Raw genomic sequence first — 18,805 nt, 5'->3', positions numbered from 1 at the left:
GCCTGTAGTCCCAGCTACTTGGGAGGCTGAGGCAGAAGAATTGCTTGAACGCAGGAGGCAGAGGTTGTAGTGAGCTGAGATTGTGCCACTGCACTCCAGCCTGGGTGACAGAGATAGACTCCGTCTCAAAAAAAAAAAAACCGGCCGGGCGCGGTGGCTCAAGCCTGTAATCCCAGCACTTTGGGAGACCGAGACGGGCGGATCACGAGGTCAGCAGATCGAGACCATCCTGGCTAACACGGTGAAACCCCGTCTCTACTAAAAAATACAAAAAACTAGCCGGGCGAGGTGGCGGGCGCCTGTAGTCCCGGCTACTGGGGAGGATGAGGCAGGAGAATGGCGGGAACCCGGGAGGCGGAGCTTGCAGTGAGCTGAGATCCGGCCACAGCACTCCAGCCTGGGCGACAGAGCGAGACTCCGTCTCAAAAAAAAAAAAACGGAAAAAAAAAAATAGCCTTCTTTCCTGCCAACATATCCTTTTATAAGAAACCTGATTATAATGAAACTTTCATATAATTTTCCTCCTTGAAGATACTCTACTTGACTTCTTTGACTTATATAGCTTGGAAGACCTATATCTCTCACACACACACACACACACACACACACACACACACAGCATCTAGTATTTTATCTTATATTGATGAACTGCAAAAATAATCTGGCATTTCAATACTGGTCCAAGGTCTAATAACTTAATCACCAAATATTTGATAAGTGCTTATTATATTATTAACTCTATTAAGGATAACATATCACATATGTTTGCATATAGCTTTGAAAACCTCCATTCTCTAAAAATTTCATAAATATCATAGCAGTGATATAGGCATTCTCTTCATCTTGTTCCCATCTTTACTGCAGTATCTTTGGTATTTTACCTTCAAGTATTTAACCCTCTTCTGGTTATTCTAATTCATTGCACATTAGAACTAGAGAACAGTGATAGAGAGAAAGGAAGGGAGGGAGGGAAGAGAATTTGGGAAAGATGACAATATTATTTGTCTGATCATATGATTATCTACCTAGAAAACTAGAGAATCAAATTAAAAGCTATGAGAGTTCAGGAAGATGTCCAGTTAGAAAATAAAATCACAAAAATTGATAACCTGCTGGGCATGGTGGCTCACGCCTGTAATCCCAGCACTTTGGGAGGCTGAGGCAGGTGGATCACTTGAGGTCAGGAGCTCAAGACCACCCTGGCCAACATGGTGAAACCCCATCTCTACTAAAAATACGAAAATAAGCCAGGCATAGTGACGCATGCCTATAATCCCAGCTACTCAGGAGGATGAGGCGGAGAATCACTTGAACCTGGGAGGTAGAGGCTGCAATAAGCCAAGATCGTGCCACTGCACCCTAGTCTGGTCAACAGAGAAAAAAAAGGTAACCTACTTACATACAGTAGTAGCAAACTAGAAAATATAAAATATTACTTATACTTATTTGGAAAGAAACTACAGAAAATATATAAAATAGACTTGGCAGAAATACCATCTTTCTGGATGGGAATACTAAAAATTATAAAGGTTATTTAATATCTCAAAATTAATGTACAAATTTAATAAAATTTCAGTCAAAACTCAGAAGGGATTATTTTAGAAGAAGCTGACACTTGATTGATTCTAAAATTCATTTGAAAGAATAAGTGCGCCAGGAACAGTGAACAACACAGTTAAAAGAGAGTAGGTAGTAGGCAACGATAAGAAAATAGTTTGAAAAACAGGCTGGGGCCAAAGCATGGAATGTCATGACAGCCAGGGTAAGGAGTCTCACTAAAATCAGTAATCAGAGTTGCATGGTGATAAGTGTGGACTTTAAAGTCTAAGAGACAGGGTTAAACAACAGCTCAACATTTACTAGCTTGGAGACCTTGAGCAAGTTAAGTAACTTAAGAGTCTCATGTCCTCATCTGTAAAACAAAGATTAGAATTCTTATCTTAGAAGACTGTTAAAAGTAAAAGGGAAGGCAGGGTGCGGTGGCTCACACCTGTAATCCCAGCACTTTGGGAGGCGGAGGCAGGCGGATCACCTGAGGTCAGGAATTCAAGACCAGCCTTGCCACCATGGTGAAACCCCGTCTCTACTAAAAATACAAAAATTAGCAGGGTGTGGGGGCAGGTCCCTGTAATCTCAGCTACTCAGGAGGCTGAGGCAGGAGAATCGCTTGAACCCGGGAGGTGGAGGTTACAGTGAGCTGAGATCACGCCACTGCATTTCAGCCAGGGTGATGCAAGGAGACTCCATTAAAAAAAAAAAAAAAAAAAAGTAAAAGGGTAATACATATAAAGAGTTTAGTACAGTCCCCAACATAGGTTACTATTTAATTAGTAGCAGATAATGTTACTAGGCAATGAGTAACAGGCTTCTGAGGATGGTTAACTTAACAATGTTGGATAGAGAGGACACACCTGAGGGAGTGCAAGCAGGCTACTGTGATACCAAGCAAAAAGTAATAGCAGAGGAGAAAAAAGGAAATGATCATTGAAACTAGGATGGGAGCTGGTGCTAGGATGAATGAGAAGAAAGGAGAAAGGGATGAATGGATGACTACACAGAAAAAAGGGACTGTTAACTGAGAGGAAGAGAAGGTTGAAAGGGTCAGATTTAATCCAGTACATATCATTCAATTTGGGACAGGACAGATACAGGGTAATGTCTAGTGAAAATAAGAGGGAGAGGAAGGGAAACAAAAAAAGTTTGAATTCCCGGTGATTAGAATTGAGTACCACTAAGACATATGGATGAGAGTGCTGCTTTCACAGAGAATACGATTGGTTCCAAGTAAGTTTCAAAGCCCATGGTTGACATTAGGGTTCATTCTTGGTGTTGTATATTCTATGGGTTTGGACAAATATATAATAACATGTTATCCACCATTATAGTATCATAAAGAATAATCTCATTGCCCTAAAGAATCCTCTGTGCTCTGCCTAGTCATCCTTCCCTTCCTCCTAACTCCTGGCAACCACTGATCTTTTCACTCTCTCCATAGTTTTGCCTTTTTCATACAGCAGGAATCATACAGTGTATAGCCTTTTCAGAAGAGCTTATTCACTTAAAAATATGCATTTAAGGTTTCTCCATGTCTTTTCGTGGCTTACCAGCTCATTTCTTTTTAGCACTGAATCATATTTCATTGTTTAGTTGTACCACAGTTTGTTTATCCTTTCACCTACTGCAAGACATCTTGATTCCTTCCAACTTCTGGCAATTATGAATAAATAAACATCTGTGTACAGGTTTTTGTGTGGATCTAAGTTTTCAGTTTATTTGGGTTCACTTTCACTTTTTATTCTACATAAGTGTTTAAATTTTTTAGAAGTAAGTTTTTATATATTACTCATATAAGAAAATCATTTTGTAAAACTCCATATATGATTTTCCCCCCCATATATGATTCTGACGCACACTCCTGGTTAAGGTCCACTGCCTAAGTTTTGGGAAACTACTGATACATAATAAACAAGTCATTTCAAATCATCAGGGAAAAGATGATTTATTCAACTATGTGATATTGACAATGGTTAAAACCTTAGTAAAGTTGGAAACCAAATACCAAAATAAATTATAGATGAAACAAGTATTTAAATATAACAACTAGGCTAGGTGCAGTGGCTCATGCCTGTAACCCCAACGCTCTGGGAGGACAGAGGTGGGGATCACTGGGGCCCAGGAGTTCAAGGCTGCAGTGGGCAATGACTGCACCACTGCACTCCTGCCTGGGTAATGGAGTGAAAACCTGTTTCTAAATAAATAAATAAAGTAAATAAATAAATAAATAAAACAGGAAAAATTTTTTTTCTATAATCTGATGAGAGGAATGCATTACTTACATAATGGAAAAGAGTAACATCTTCAACAACAAAAAATATTTACCAAAAAAAGAGTTTAATAGCCTCTATATGTAAAAAACTCTTGTAAATAAAAACATAAAAAATAAACGGCAAAAAAAAGAAGGCAGGGAGCAAGTGGAGGGAATGTACTAGGAACTTAAAATTGGAAAAACATAGTAAGTATATGAAAAGATGTTAAATCTCACACAAGTTATCAAAAAATGAAAAAATTTGAAAGAAATATTTTTCAACTATTCAATTGGCAAATATTAAGCAGTTATATCATAATTCCCAGTGATGATAAGTATAAGGAGAAAGATCCATTCACAAGTACTGATGGCAATAATCTAAAGATATAAATAAAATCTTTCTAAGGAACAATATATACCAAAGTTTAACTCAAGAAATACTAGGATATACCCTAAGGGAATAATAAGTATACACTGGTATACATATTATCTGAAAAATTCTATATGATGATTAACAAAAAATCAGTTAAACAGAGTACATCCTGGCCAGGCGCAGTAGCTCACACCTGTAATCCCAGCACTTTGTGAGGCCAATGCAGGCGGATCACCTAAGGTCGTGAGTTCAAGACCAGCCTGGCCAACATGGTGAAACTCGATCTCTACTAAAAGTAAAAAAAATTAGCTGGGCGTGGTGGTGCACACCTGTAATCCCAGCTACTCAGGAGGCTAAGGCAGGAGAATGGCTTCAACCCGGGAGGCAGAGGTTGCAGTGAGCTGAGACTGGGCCATTGCGCTCCAGGCTGGGCAAAAACAGCAAAAAAAAAAAAAGTGCATCCATTCAATGAACATTATAAAGACATTTCAAAAAAGAATATGTTATAGAAATTAATATACATACCATGTTTTAAAAATTGCCCACAGATTTTTGTGTGGACAAAAATTATAGCAGGTTACAAAAATCATTCTTGTGTATTAAAGTTTATATCCAGCCTGGGCAACATAGCGAGACCTCGTCTCTACAAAAAAAATTTTAAAAATTAGCCTGGGCCAGGTGTGGTGGCTCACGCCTGTAATCGCAGCACTTTGGGAGGCTGAGGCAGGTGGATCACCTGAGGGCAGGAGTTTGAGACCTGGCCAACATGGTGAAAACCTGTCTCTACTAAAAATACAAAAATTAATCAGGCATGGTGGTGGGAGCCTGTAATCCCAGCTACCTGGGAGGCTGAGGCAGGAGAATCACTTGAACCTAGGAGGCAGAGGTTGCAGTGAGCGGAGATCACACCATTGCACTCCAGGCTGGGCAACAAGAGCGAAACTCCATCTCGAAAAAAAAAAGGAGAAGGATAGATGAGTACTGAGCCAGATCTTTAGTGTCCAGAATGTAACAAATATAAGAAGAGTATTTGAATAGTTGGAATTCTACCAATGAAGCTTACAGTTGACTATAAAACACTGCAGCATTTGGTTTGCCTGGTAATTCATGGTGATATGTATCTGAGAAATGAGATAAAGTATGACAGAGTGCAAGAGTACTGGGTTTAGAATTTTAAGATAAAAATCATGAGATGTCCAGATATCTTAGACAAGGTATTTATTCTTCCAAAGGTACCTTCCAGCTCTGAAGGTCTGTGATATCAATAATGGTTAGTTAAGTGTAAATTTTATATTAAAAACACTTTGGACAACTTTTCTAATCCCTCATCTAGATAAAAATGACCATTCCCCTTCTTTCTCCCTTACTGTACCTCACACTTATTTCTATTGTAATACCCATCAGTGTACTCATTTGTTTACCTGTCTTTTCTTCCTATAAATTTTTGATTCTACTAAGGGCAGGGATCACATTTTTTTTTTTTTTTTTTTGGAGATGGAGTCTTGTTCTGTCACCCAGGCTGGAGTGCAGTGGTGTGATCTCAACTCATTGCAACCTCCGCCCCCCGGGTTCAAGCAATTCTCCTGCCTCAGCCTCCCAAGTAGCTGAGACTACAGGTTCACACCAACACACCCAGCTATTTTTTGTATTTTTTTTTTTTTAGTAGAAATCGGGTTTCACCATATTGGTCAGGCTGGTCTTGAACTCCTGACCTCAGGTGATCCACCTGCCTCGGCCTCCCAAAGTACTGGGATTACAGGTGTGAGCCACCGCACCCAGCCATTATATTCTAATACCTAGAACAGTGCCTGGCACAAAGTACACACTTAACAGGTTGGAAGGAAAAGACAGGCTTGGGGAGGAGATGCAGGGAGAGGGAGAGTCAGACAGAAAGGAAGCTGGAGAAAAAAAGTAAGAGGAAGGGAGGGAAAGGGGAAGTGAGGAAAATTCTAATACCTGCAGTACAGTTCAGATGAGCTTTAGAAAGGTAATAAATGGACCAGGCCAGGCTCAACGCCTGTAATCCCAGCACTTTGGGAGGCCTGGGTGGGAGGATCACTTGAGGTCAGGAATTTGAGACCAGCCTGGCCAACATGGTGAAACCCCGTCTCTACTAAAAATATAAAAAGTAGGCAGGCATGGTGGCGGCCACCTGTAGTCCCAGCTACTCAGGAGGCTGAGGCAGGAGAATCGCTTGAACCTGGGAGGCAGAGGTTGCAGTGAGCTGAGGTCATGTCACTGCACTCCAGCCTGGGCGACAGAGCGAGACTCTGTCCTGAACAACAACAAAAAAAGGTAATAAATTACTATCATCTTTGGGTATTTTCTGTCAAACGCAGTTTCACAATTACTCTGGTCTGCTATATGCTGGTTTAGACAACAGTAATTTACCTTATCATTAAACAAGATTATAGTTATTAAGACTCTATTTTAAGAGGCAAAAGATCTTTATATGACTACCTTCATTTTGAAGCAGCATGTTAGTAAGCAGCTGAAAAACACAGGGAACATATTACATTCTCTACAGAGAACCCATAATGCCTAAGCCTTATGTCTTATACATAAAATACCCTCAATATTAGGAGGATAAAAAAGTTATTGTGTAATTATATTTTATAAAAATTAAATTCTGGCTGGGCATGGTCGCTCACGCCTGTAATCCCAGCACTTTGGGAGACCGAGGCAGGTGAATCACCTGAGGTTAGGAGTTTGAGACCAGCCTGACCAACATGGCAAAACCCCATCTCTACTAACATCTCTACTAAAAATACAAAAATTGTCCACGCATGGTGGCGCATGCCTGTAGTAACAGCTACTCGGGAGGCTGAGATAGGAGAATCGCTTGAATGCAGGAGACACAGGTTGCAGTGAGCCAAGATTGTGCCACTGCACTCTAGCCTGGGTGACAAAGCAAGACTCCATCTCAAAAAAAAAAAAAAAAAAAAAAACCAAAAAACAAAAATTCCCTTGACTGTGATAATTGTTTTGAAGTTATATAAGAAAATGTCCTTAGGAAATATATAGAGAAGTAATTATGGGAAACAGGGCATACAGTCTACAACATACTCTCAAATGATTAAGAAAAATACATAAATAATGTATGGATGAACACACATATAATAGAGAAAGAAAAGGGAGAAAAAGAAAAAAAGAAGTGAAGCAAAACATTAACAATTGTGAATGTAGGTAGTGGATATACTATCCTTGCAACTTTTCTTTAAGTTTGAAATTACGTCGAAATAAAATATTACCCAAAAAGTTCATGCTAACCTATTTACAAATATAGAGTAATAGTTATTAGTCAAAAGCATATAAAAGGACACTCACATAGAATTGAACATTCCCATTAGGGCAGTAAAACAAAAGCCAATCGCAAACATGGATTTCATTCGAACCTGTAATGAGACAAACAAATTGTCATTTTATACCAAAAAAACCACATCTAAAGCATATCTCAAAAGTTTTGGTTTCATGTCATTTTTTTAAAAAGTACTCCTTAGCAGTTCAAGACCAACCTGGCCAACATGGTGAAACCCCATCTCTACTAAAAATACAAAAATTAGCTAGGCGTAGTGGCAGGTGCCTGTAATCCCAGCTACTTGGGAGGCTGAGGCAGGAGAATCTCTTGAACCCGGGAGGCGGAGGTTGCAGTGAGCCGAGATTGTGCCACTGCACTCCTGCCCCGGGATACAGAGTAAGACTCTGCCTCAAAAAAAAAAAAGTACTCCTTAGCAAAAAGCTATAGTTTTATGTTGGCTAACCCACCCTTCACCTCCAATTCCTCTTCTTGCCACCCAGTGAGGAAGAATATTGGGGTGACTTTGTGGCCCAATTCTGGCCAATGAGTTAATAAGTACTGGCAAAAGGCCTCTCAGTAAGTAAAAGAGAACTATTGCACAGTTCAGGTGTCCTGTGTTAAATATATAGAAGTGAAAATCAAGCTATATAATTAGCCTATCTATGCTTTAGGAAGACATGCTCAAATAAAGCCTACTCTTAATAAATAATGAGGAAATTGGTAATGAAATCACTCTTCCTTATACTTCATGGTATGCCAGATAGTGAGAACAAAAGGTCTCTTAAAGAACAGAAAAGCCAGGCACAGTAGCTCACACCTGTAATCCCAGCACTTTGGGAGGCCAAGGCAGGTGGATGGCTTGAGCTCAGGAGTTCAAGACCAGCCTGGGCAACATAGCAAGACCCCATCTCTACAAAAAAATACAAAAATAAACCAGGCATGGTGGCACACGCCTGTAATCCAAGCTACTTGGGAGGCTGAGGTAGGAGGAGCATGAAAGCCCAGGTGGCAGAGGTTGCAGTCAGTCGAGATAGAGCCACTGTACTCCAACCTTGGTAATAGAGCAAGACTCTGTCTCAAAAAAAGAAAAAAAAAAAAAGACTGGGCAGGGTGCAGTGGCTCACACCTATAATCCCAACACTCCGGGTGGCTGGGGCAGGAGGATCCATCACTTGAGCCCAGGAATTCAAGATCAGTATGGGCAAGATGGCAAGACCTCATCTCTACAAAAAAAACATTAAAAATTAGCCAGGCATGGTGTACTCCTATAGTCCCAGCCACTTGGGAGGCTGAGACAGGAGGATCCCTAGGGCCCAAGAATTCACAGTGGCAGTGAGCTCTGATCGTACTACTACATTCCAGCCTGGGTGACAAAGCTAGACCCTGTCTCTAAAAAAGAAACAAGAACACAAGACAGTAATAAAAGCCATTTATAATGTTCCAACTCCTATATTGGGATTACACATATCACCATAAAACCAAAGATTCAGCATTAACATAAGCAAGAAAAAGAAAATAAACTACTTCATTTGAAAAAGAGGGAACTAAGAACTGTGTGAAGAGGACAAATTATGACCTCTGAGACAGTCTAAAAAAGCTATTTATAGTATTAAAATGAAGTTTAAGAGCAGGAGCATATTTTCACTTCCATTTGGTCCAGGAACACCCATGATATTATTTATAGCCTTCACAAGTGATAAATTTCTGAAAAGGTGAGTGCAACGCACTTGATGTAAATCAGTCTTTTGCTAAAAACATTATGTGGTTAACCATGAAGTTAAATTTAGGTCTCTTACCATTGATAGATCTCTGTTGTTATTCTTCAGTTTCTCTTCTTGTCTCTCTGCAATGAATTAATGAGATGGTTAATACATACAATGCTGAGCACAAAGCAGCTGTTAAATAAACTGTCACTGGTTGGTGATTACAAAAGTACTCTATCTCAATATCATTTAATAAGATGATGAAAACACCGGGGATAGTATACATTTTGTACTCAGAAGATTCAAATTCAGCAGAGCACCAAAATATTTCAATTTAAATAAATACAATCTTTAGAGTTTTTTTGAAATTACCTCTGGCATTAAATGTCTTAACTCTGTACATTAATATATATGCTTATGTTACACCAATGGGAATTGCTAGTTAATTTGTAAATACAATGATTGTACTTAGATGTCTCAAATTAGTTATCCTTCTCTTAAATTTTCTCCCTTTTTTCAATTTCTCTAAAATGGCATATAGTCTAAAATTATAAGCCAGTTGATAGGATGAACTTAAAATTCAGGTTCTAGCTGGGCAATGCCAGCACTTTGGGAGGCTGAGGTGAACACCACTTGAGGCCAGGAGTTCAAGACCATCCTGGGTAACATAGCAAGACCCTGTCTCTACAAAAAATTTACAAATTAGCCAACCATGATGGTATGCCCCTGTAGTCCCAGCTACTGGGAGGCTACAGTGGGAGGATTACTTGAGCCCAGGAGTTTGAGGCTGCACTGGGCCATGAACGCATCACTGTGCTCCAGCCTGGGCGACAGGGTAAGACTCTGTCTTAAAATAAAAAAAACAAAAAACTATGCATTCTCTAAGTAGTGAACTTTTAGAATACAACATCTATGAAATTTGAGAAAATTTCATGGAAAGAATAATCTGGAAATATGCAGAAGATACATTTATATTTAGAATGATTTATTTTCCAAGGTGACTAGCAAAAGGGAAAATTAAAAGTCAGAAAAGGAATACTCCAAAAATGGAGCTACATTTCTTGTGGCTATTGGAATAAACTAGCAGCAATGATGACATCCATCTGACCACAGAGTCAGTAGACCTTCAGCCAATCCAAATAACACAGAAAACGGCCTAGAATGAATGTATAAATTCAGGGCCCCAAATATATTAAATTTCAAAAATTTCCTCTCATATTTAAATCCAGGTCATGAAGAAAAAAGGCCAGGTGTGGTAGCCCACATCTGCAATCCCAGCTCTTTGGGAGGCTGAATTAGGAGGATTGCTTGAGCCCAGGAGTTCAAGGGCAACACAGAGAAACCCCATCTCTACAAAAAAACTTAAAAATTAGCCAGGCATGGTGGTATATGCCTATAGTCTGAGTTATTCAAGGAAGCTGAGGCAAGAGGAGTTAAGGGTTGCAGTGAGCCATGAACATGGCACTGTACTTCAGCCTGGGCTGACAGAGAGTAACCCTGCCTCAAAAACAAACACAAAACAAAACAAAACTAAAAAAGAAAAGAAAAGAGATACTTATCTCACTCAGACAAGCTTCAGAATGTCTGCCCGCCCTTTCCCACCCACCTTCTGGGGATATCTGCCTGGCATCATAGCTAGTTGAAGGGTTAGCCTCATGAAGATTTATAACATCCTCTGTCCTACTACTGCTGACCCAAGAGGCAGTCAAACCATAGGCCTATGGCATAAAAAGATCGGCTGGACCAATTAGATTCCCCTCTCAGGAATTTATGCTAGAAAATTTTGGTAAAATAAATCAATTAACTATGGGAACAGAAATAGAAAAGTTACAATATAGTACTGGCTCCAAAACTTAATTTGCCTAAGAATTATATGGACAGCTTGTTTAAAAAAAGAAAAAGAAAAAAGTAGACTCCTGGGTCCCACATCCAGAGATCCTGATTCAGTAAAGTCTGGGAGTAATACTTGGAACCCTTCATTTTTCGTAAGTATCTCAAGCAATACTGATGTAGGTAGTCTATAGATCACACTATGAAAATATTGAGATAGAACCCCAGGACACAAGCATCTGGAGCGGATATTCCTAAGGGGTTGGCGGCAGGGAAGGACACAGGGAAGGTTAGGTGAAGGCAAAAGCTGAATGCCAAAAAAATTAGTGAAATCTTACAGTGAAGATCCCTGTCTGACTTTTTCTCAAGACTTGCTCTGCTTGTAGGACTTGCTTTACCACGGTTCCTGCCTTACTGTAACCACTTAGTTCAGCTTTGCCTGAGTTTCTCATCACGTATATCCTTCAAATAAACCCTTTATGACTTCTTTATTTGGAATGCAACAAAACAAACTATATAAAATTCATATGCCAAAAGTAAATTCATTTTTCTTCTATAAGAGGGAAATGCAAAATAGCCAAAACATTTGCTTCTGAAATTAAGAACTGGGAACATCAAATCTTCAATTAAAAAGCAAAAGACACTTCCACTGCAGATTAATGGTTCTTTCAAGGATGTTATCAAAGAGCTTCACCTAGTGAAATCAATGACATTTTGCTTCTCTGGAACACTGAATATTGCTGGCTGCTTCCCTCTTACTGAAAACTCCCTTCTTTCAGAGCAGTGGCTTTACTCTTTATGCCCCCTTTTCCCCCAGATACTATATATATATTTGTAAATAAGCTCAAGTGAGGAATCTGGGCTAAGAAAAAGTAAGGGTTAGATAATAACAAAACCACAGAGGATCCGTACATAAAAATACATTTAATTGGTCCTATAAACTTGCTGGAGATGAACAGCAAATCTCATTCTAGGCTTAACAGCAGCCAATTCAAAGGAAAACAAAAATCAGTTTGAGCACAGTGTCAGTAAGATAAAATAAATCAATTACTTATGAGAACTGCCACTTTTCCTGACATTGAAAACTAATAGAAACAGTTTCCACAATTTCTTATCGAAAGACAATTGTGTAATGTTGTGGATGTTTTTTAATATATTCCATAGTAATACTATAACAAAGTGTATGATACCTGGCTGAATTTTTCATAATAAGCCTAACAATGCAAATGCCAAGGCGAAATACAGTAAAAGCATTTTATGAAGTCCAAAATAATCCAGTTTAGGTTTACAGATTTCTGATAGTCTGGCTTAATCTAAGATTAAAATGTACAAATCTAGAGAATGGATAGATCATCTTTCAAGCAATTCCTCATAAATCTTACATCTCATAATTTCTAGTAAGATTCTGATAAGCAACTCTTCATAAATACTACTTCTTTTTTTTTGCAACAAAGTTTTGCTCTTGTTGTCCAGTCTGGAGTGTAATGGCACGATCTCAGCTCACTGCAACCTTCGCCTCCCACCTGCCGGATTCAAGTGATTCTCCTGCCTCAGCCTCCCAAGTAGCTGGGATTACAGGCATGCGCCACTATGCCTGGCTAATTTTTGTATTTTTAGTAGAGATAGGGTTTCGTCATGTTGGTCAGGCCGGTATTGAACTCCTGACCTCAGGTGATCCACCCGTCTTGGTATCCCAAAGTGCTGGGACTACAGGCGTGAGCCACCACGCCCAGCCATAAATACTATTTCTTATAACTTCTGATGAGATTTTTTTTTTGGGTGAGCAAACAATTCAGGGTTGCACTCCATGTTAAGATCATTTGAATTCAGATACTCTGTGTTGCCAATTTAAGGACAGAGGATAATCTGCCTTCCATTCTTATATCCTTCCTATTCTTTATAGCAAAGGTACTTGAAAGCGTTGTCCATGTTCAATGTCTTCATTTTCTCACTGTCTGCATTCTCAATGTCTGCATTCTCTCCTTCAGCTATATGATCTGGCTTCTGTCCCCCATCATGCCACTGAAACCATTTTTGCTAAAAGCACTAATAACCTCCATTTCTTAGACATTTACCATCATCATCAGGTCCTTCCTCCTCCCTGACACTCTCCTCTCAACTTCTGTGACACTACTACTTTCCAACTTATCTGGCAATACTTTTTCAGAACTTTACTTCTTCTGTTGTTCCTTAAATTTCTGTTCCTCAAGACTCTCGGCCGACACGGTGGCTCACGCCTATAAGCCCAGCACTTGGAGAGGTTGAGGCAGGCGGATCACCTGAGGTCAGGAGTCTGAGACCAGCCTGGCTAACTTGGGGAAATCCCGTCTCTACTAAAAATACAAAAATTAGCCAGGTGTAGGGTGCATGCCTATAGTCCCAGCTACTCGTGAGGCTGAGGCAGGAAAATCGCTTGAACCCGGAAGGCGGAGGTTGCAGTGAGCCAAGATCACACCACTGCACTACAGCCTGGGAAACGAGTGACACTCCATCTCAAAAAAAAAAAAAAAAAAAAAACAAAACAAGCAAACAAACAAAAAAGTACTTATCATCCTGCATAGTAATCACTTATTTTCTGGTCTATTTTCCTTCTCTAAACACAGTTCATAAAAATAGAATCTTTTTCTACTTTGTTTCTCCAATGCTGTTAGGGGTAACTGACAAATATAGAGTAAATGTTCAATAGCATTTTCCCATAGAATTAAGTAAACAGACCACTTAAAAAACATCCAGGATCGCTATACTAACTGAAAAACTAATCAGAACAGGAACTGACATAATCTAATTGCATGGAATTCTCCCCTGGGCTGTAACAGCAGTGACCTAGGTATACAGACACAGTTTCTGAAACAAATACACAATCTCACAATAATTTTTTTCCTAATTTCAGAATCAAGAAACATCATAACATATAAAAACAAATCATATACAATCCCTATGAATTGCCTTTTGGAAACAGAATTACTTAAATTCTAAGTTACACTAAAAAACGAAAAACATATGATATGTTCATTATTTCTCCAAGTATATCAAAATTACTCAGAAAATTTCCTACCCCTTGGTGGATTTCCATCACTAGTCAATACTCAGTAAGGAAGCCATGGAAACAATGAATACAAGTAAGACTTAAGTGGAAATAATCATCTCAGATATAAAAAAAATATGCTTTTACAAACTATGCCAAAAACCCTCAGCCAAGTTCAAAAGCCACAACTGTCATTTTACAAAACTCAAATTCCAAAGCTAAGAGCAAAAATAGAGGAACTGCTTAAATTTGTCCTGTATACCTCACGAAATGGGTAAGAATCAAGTGAGATAAAGAATGCCCGTGCTTTATAAACCATAAAATCATAGAAATGTGAGTTATCACTATTAATAATTTTATTATAGTTTCGTTATCTAAGAATTAATTTTTTTCCAAGAAAAACCAAATTTCATTTTGACTAATATCTCATCTTACCTATTTTCTTTTTCTGTTGTCGACCAGCTGACTCTGTTATTGTTTCCTTCTTCTTTTCCACTGTAAACAACATAGTAACATAGTAAAAATTAACTGGACTATACCAAAGAAACAAAGGATGCTTTATTACAGCTGAACCAATGAAAAAAGCTTGCAAGAAAGTTACACAGTGACTGATTATGGTCATGATTAAGTTAACTGGTCCACTCTCACAGCTACTGATGGTAAAAGGTAGATGCAACATTCTAAGAATGAAACAACAATTCTAAGCATCATTAATCAAATACCCATAAAGAATTGTATTGATACGATCATAATGAAAACAGACCATCAGCTGAGGATGATTACCTTAGCTAGCGTCAAAGCACAATTTTCAAATTCTGCTCTCTCAGATAACTAGGTTAATTGTAATTCCATTATCTTATGACAAATGGTAGAAATTTATTCACTCAGTTATTCGTTGCCTAAATAACTCTAAGCAGATGAAAAAAATATGCTCCCTACCTTCTAAAGAATACTTTAGTCAGGGGAGATAATCAAATGACAATTACAGTAATGTGACAAGATAGATATATGCACACTGCAGGAAAATCAGGAGAGCCAGAAAAGCTAAGACCAGCCAGACGCAGTGACTCACACCTGTAACCCCAGCACTTTGGGAGGCCTAGGCGGGCGAATCACCTGAGGTCAGGAGTTTGAGACCAGCCTGGCCAACATATAGTGAAACCCCATCTCTACTAAAAAACATACAAAACTGAGCTGGGCGTAGTGGCATATGCCTGTAATTCCAGCTGTGTGGGAAGCTGAGGCAGGAGAATCACTTGAACCCAGAAGGTGGAGGTTGCAGTGAGTCAAGATCGCACCATTCCACTCCAGTCTGGGCGACAGAGCGAGACTCTGTCTCTCAAAAAAAAAAAAAAAAAAAAAGACCAATTTTTCTGATGCATTTCAATTACTATCAAGATTACATAACAATAAGCTTTTGAAAAAGAAATAGTGGACCAGGCGCGGTGGTTTACACCTGTAATCCCAGCGCTTTGGAAGGCCAAGGCAGGTGGATCACGAGGTCAAGAGATCCAGACCATCCTGGCCAACATGGTGAAAACCCATCTCTACTAAAAATACAAAAATTAGCTGCGCGTGGTGGCACATGCCTGTAGTCCCAGCTACTTGGGAGGCAGAGGCAAGAGAATTGCTTGAACCCGGGAGGCAGAAGTTGCAGTGAGCCAAGATCTCACCACTGCACTCCAGTCTGGCGACAGAGCGAGACTCCATCTCAAAAAAAAAAAAAAAAAAAAAAAGGAAAAGAAAAGAAAAAGAAAAAGAAATAGTATAACGTATTTATATTATATTTTCTATCTTTAATCTCCTGTAAATGGACTAGGGATATGTCAAAAATTGCCTTTACTTAGTTTATTTATATTACCTGTTACCCATATTACTTTAGTATGCTAATAGCAAACAGTACGGTTAAAGTATCATTTCTAAAACCTACATTAAAGAGAATTAGCAGGTAGAACTCTTTCCCTTAGTACAAGAAGTCTGTCCCTGAATTCTAAAAGCAAAATTAGTATCACTGCTTTTATCTAAGAATTGTAAAATTCAATTTGACTCCAATATTGCAAATGAAATTTAAAGGGTTGGCCAAAATAAAATATGTGATTTATGTGATTTGTGTGTGTGTGTGTGTGTGTGTGTGTGTGTGTGTGTGTGTGTATGTGTGTACAGTTTATGTATGTTCTGGGAGACTGAGTAACAGATACTGTTCTAGGTAAACAAAAAGATAAAGAGATAGGCCAGGCATGGTGGCTCACACCTGTAATCCCAGCACTTTGGGAGGGTGAAACCGGAAGACTGCTTGAGCCCAGGAGTTTGGGATCAGCCTGGGCAACATGGCAAGACTCTGTCTCTATAAAAAATTTAAAAATTAGCTGAGTGTGGTGGCACATGCCTATAGTCCCAGCTACTCAGAAGGCTGAGGCAGGAGGAGCTCTTGAGCCTAGGAGCTTGAGGCTGCAGTGAGCTGTGTTTGCTCCACTGCACTCCAGCCTATGAGAGAGAGAAATCCTGTTGCCAAAATAAAATAAAATAAAACACAACATCATGTATATGGAAAGAGCGAGAGAAAGATTTTGAATGAACATACTAGTGAGAGATCATAAAAGAAAAATGTCAAATTTCACATTTTAAGATGTTATAAAAACAACATTTTATGTTGGGTGCAGTGGCTCAGGTCTGTAAGCCCAGCACTCTGAGAGGCCAAGATGGGAGGATTGTTGCAGTTCAGGAGTTCGAGATCAGCATGGGCAACATGGCGAAACCTCGTCTCTACCAAAACTACAAAATCAGCCAGCCATGGTGGTGCACTCCTGTGGTGCCAGCTGCTCAGGAGGCTGAGATGAGAGGATCACAGGAGCCCAGGAAGTCGACACTGCAGTGAGCCATGATTGGTCCACTGCACTCCAACCTGGGTGACACAGTGAAACCCTGTCTCAAAAAAATAAATAAATAAAAAATAAACATTTTTATTAAAATGTTATAAGGATAACATTTCAAAAGACAAAATGGATTTAGAAAACACTTAATGTTTTATTCTTTATCATTACTATTAAACAAAGAAACAAAAATATTTCTTTCCCACCCCAGAAGGACTGTAACACAACTACTTGGCATTTAATCGTGACTACATAGAAAACAGGGCAATAAAAAGACAGAAGGCTACAGAATAGAAACATAAGACAATTTCATAAACATTAGTCTGGTCTTCTAGCAGACCAGATTGAGACTAGATAAACTGTTTTTAGGGATACATTAATCTAATGTTTTTCAAACTTCATGAGGTTGTGATGAAACCTTGGTGTGTTGATATTTATTCATCAGAATCTTACCTGACAACAAGAAGTAGAAATGTCAGAGTTGACAAAAATAAAAGATGTCTACTATGAAACGCATTTCTGTCCATGACCTGGTATTCCTGCATTCTGAATTCCAGAGTTCTGCCAAACAGTTTATAGATTGTTCTAAAAGATTTATCCTATTTTACCGTAAATAACATAACTCATACTTCACAGCAATTTATACTTAGTAAATGCTCTCAAATAAACAAATGTGTTACAAGAATCAAGTTATATATACTGTACTGTAATCGTTCTCATTTATTGAAGTATCCTTTCATTAGTATATATTATAATAGTAACACAATAAAAGGAGACCCACTGATATTCAGAGTACATCTATAAGCCCAGTGACCATCTGAGTCAACCAACTCACTACCTTTAAGAAAGCATTTTCTTTTGCTAAAGGCAGCTCAGTAGGACTGCTTTTTGGATATCAGTATTCTTTTAAAAATGCCAAGGACCAGATCAGCACAAGCAAAGTAACCTATATCAAATTCTGATTCAAACCTCTTTATATTTTTTGATGTTCTTCAAAAACCCTATAAACTTCCCTTGCTTAAATTCATACTAAGTATCAGAAGGAATTCTGTATTTGCAATTAAGACATTTGTTCAAAGAGGAAATTTACCGTATGTTTTTCCTTTTTAATATTCCTCATGCTAAATATAATAGCTGTGCATTTGATTATACATTCCAGAGACAGAATTTGTGGCCGCTCATTTTATATTGTACTTGCTATGGTAAACTCAACACATAGCAAGCAATCAAATATTTCAATTGATCATATAAAAAAAAAATAATACATGCTTACTGAGTTTTGGTAGATTATCCGGAGTAGGGGACCTAAGACCACAAAAAATGCCATGAGTCATTCCAATCATCAACCTACCTCATACTTACCTTCAAAGGAAGTATATGAAGAAATTATAGTAAAATTGCAACTATAGACGTGTAAACTGGCAAATGTATTACTTTGTTTTGTTTTTGTTCAAGATTGGATCTCACTCTGTCACCTAGGCTGGAATGCAGTGGCCCAATTTCCCATCTCTGCTCACTGCAAACTCCACCTCCTGAGCTCAAGCAATCCTCCCACCTCAGCCTCCCAAGTAGTTGGGACCACAGACACACGCCACCGTGTCAGGCTAATTTTTTGTATGTTTTGTAGAGATGGGGTTTTGCCATGTTGCCCAGGCTGGTCTTTTTTTTTTTTTTTTTTTTTTTTTTTTTTTTTTGAGACGGAGTCTCGCTCTGTCGCCCAGGCTGGAGTGCAGTGGCGCGATCTCGGCTCACTGCAAGCTCCGCCTCCCGGGTTCACGCCATTCTCCTGCCTCAGCCTCCCGAGTAGCTGGGACTACAGGCGCCCACAACCGCGCCCGGCTAATTTTTTGTATTTTTAGTAGAGACGGGGTTTCACCGTGGTCTCGATCTCCTGACCTTGT

General features: G+C 39.0%; 1 protein-coding gene across 1 annotated transcript in view; it reads right to left on the bottom strand.

Moving 5' to 3' along the window:
- TMCO1 (transmembrane and coiled-coil domains 1) overlaps window positions 1-18,805 on the bottom strand; it is a 168,430-nt gene that overhangs the window by 16,587 nt on the left and 133,038 nt on the right. The window contains exons 4-6 of the mRNA XM_050768808.1: window positions 14,470-14,529; window positions 9,273-9,319; window positions 7,506-7,573 (exon numbers count right to left, since the gene is read on the bottom strand). Of these exons, the coding sequence (XP_050624765.1) occupies window positions 7,506-7,573; window positions 9,273-9,319; window positions 14,470-14,529 (175 nt within the window). The remainder of the gene's footprint in view (window positions 1-7,505; window positions 7,574-9,272; window positions 9,320-14,469; window positions 14,530-18,805) is intronic.

The sequence above is a fragment of the Macaca thibetana genome, chromosome 1 (assembly GCF_024542745.1).
Source record: "Macaca thibetana thibetana isolate TM-01 chromosome 1, ASM2454274v1, whole genome shotgun sequence".
Lineage (NCBI taxonomy): Eukaryota > Metazoa > Chordata > Mammalia > Primates > Cercopithecidae > Macaca > Macaca thibetana.
This window is presented reverse-complemented; position numbering and strand designations above follow the sequence as displayed.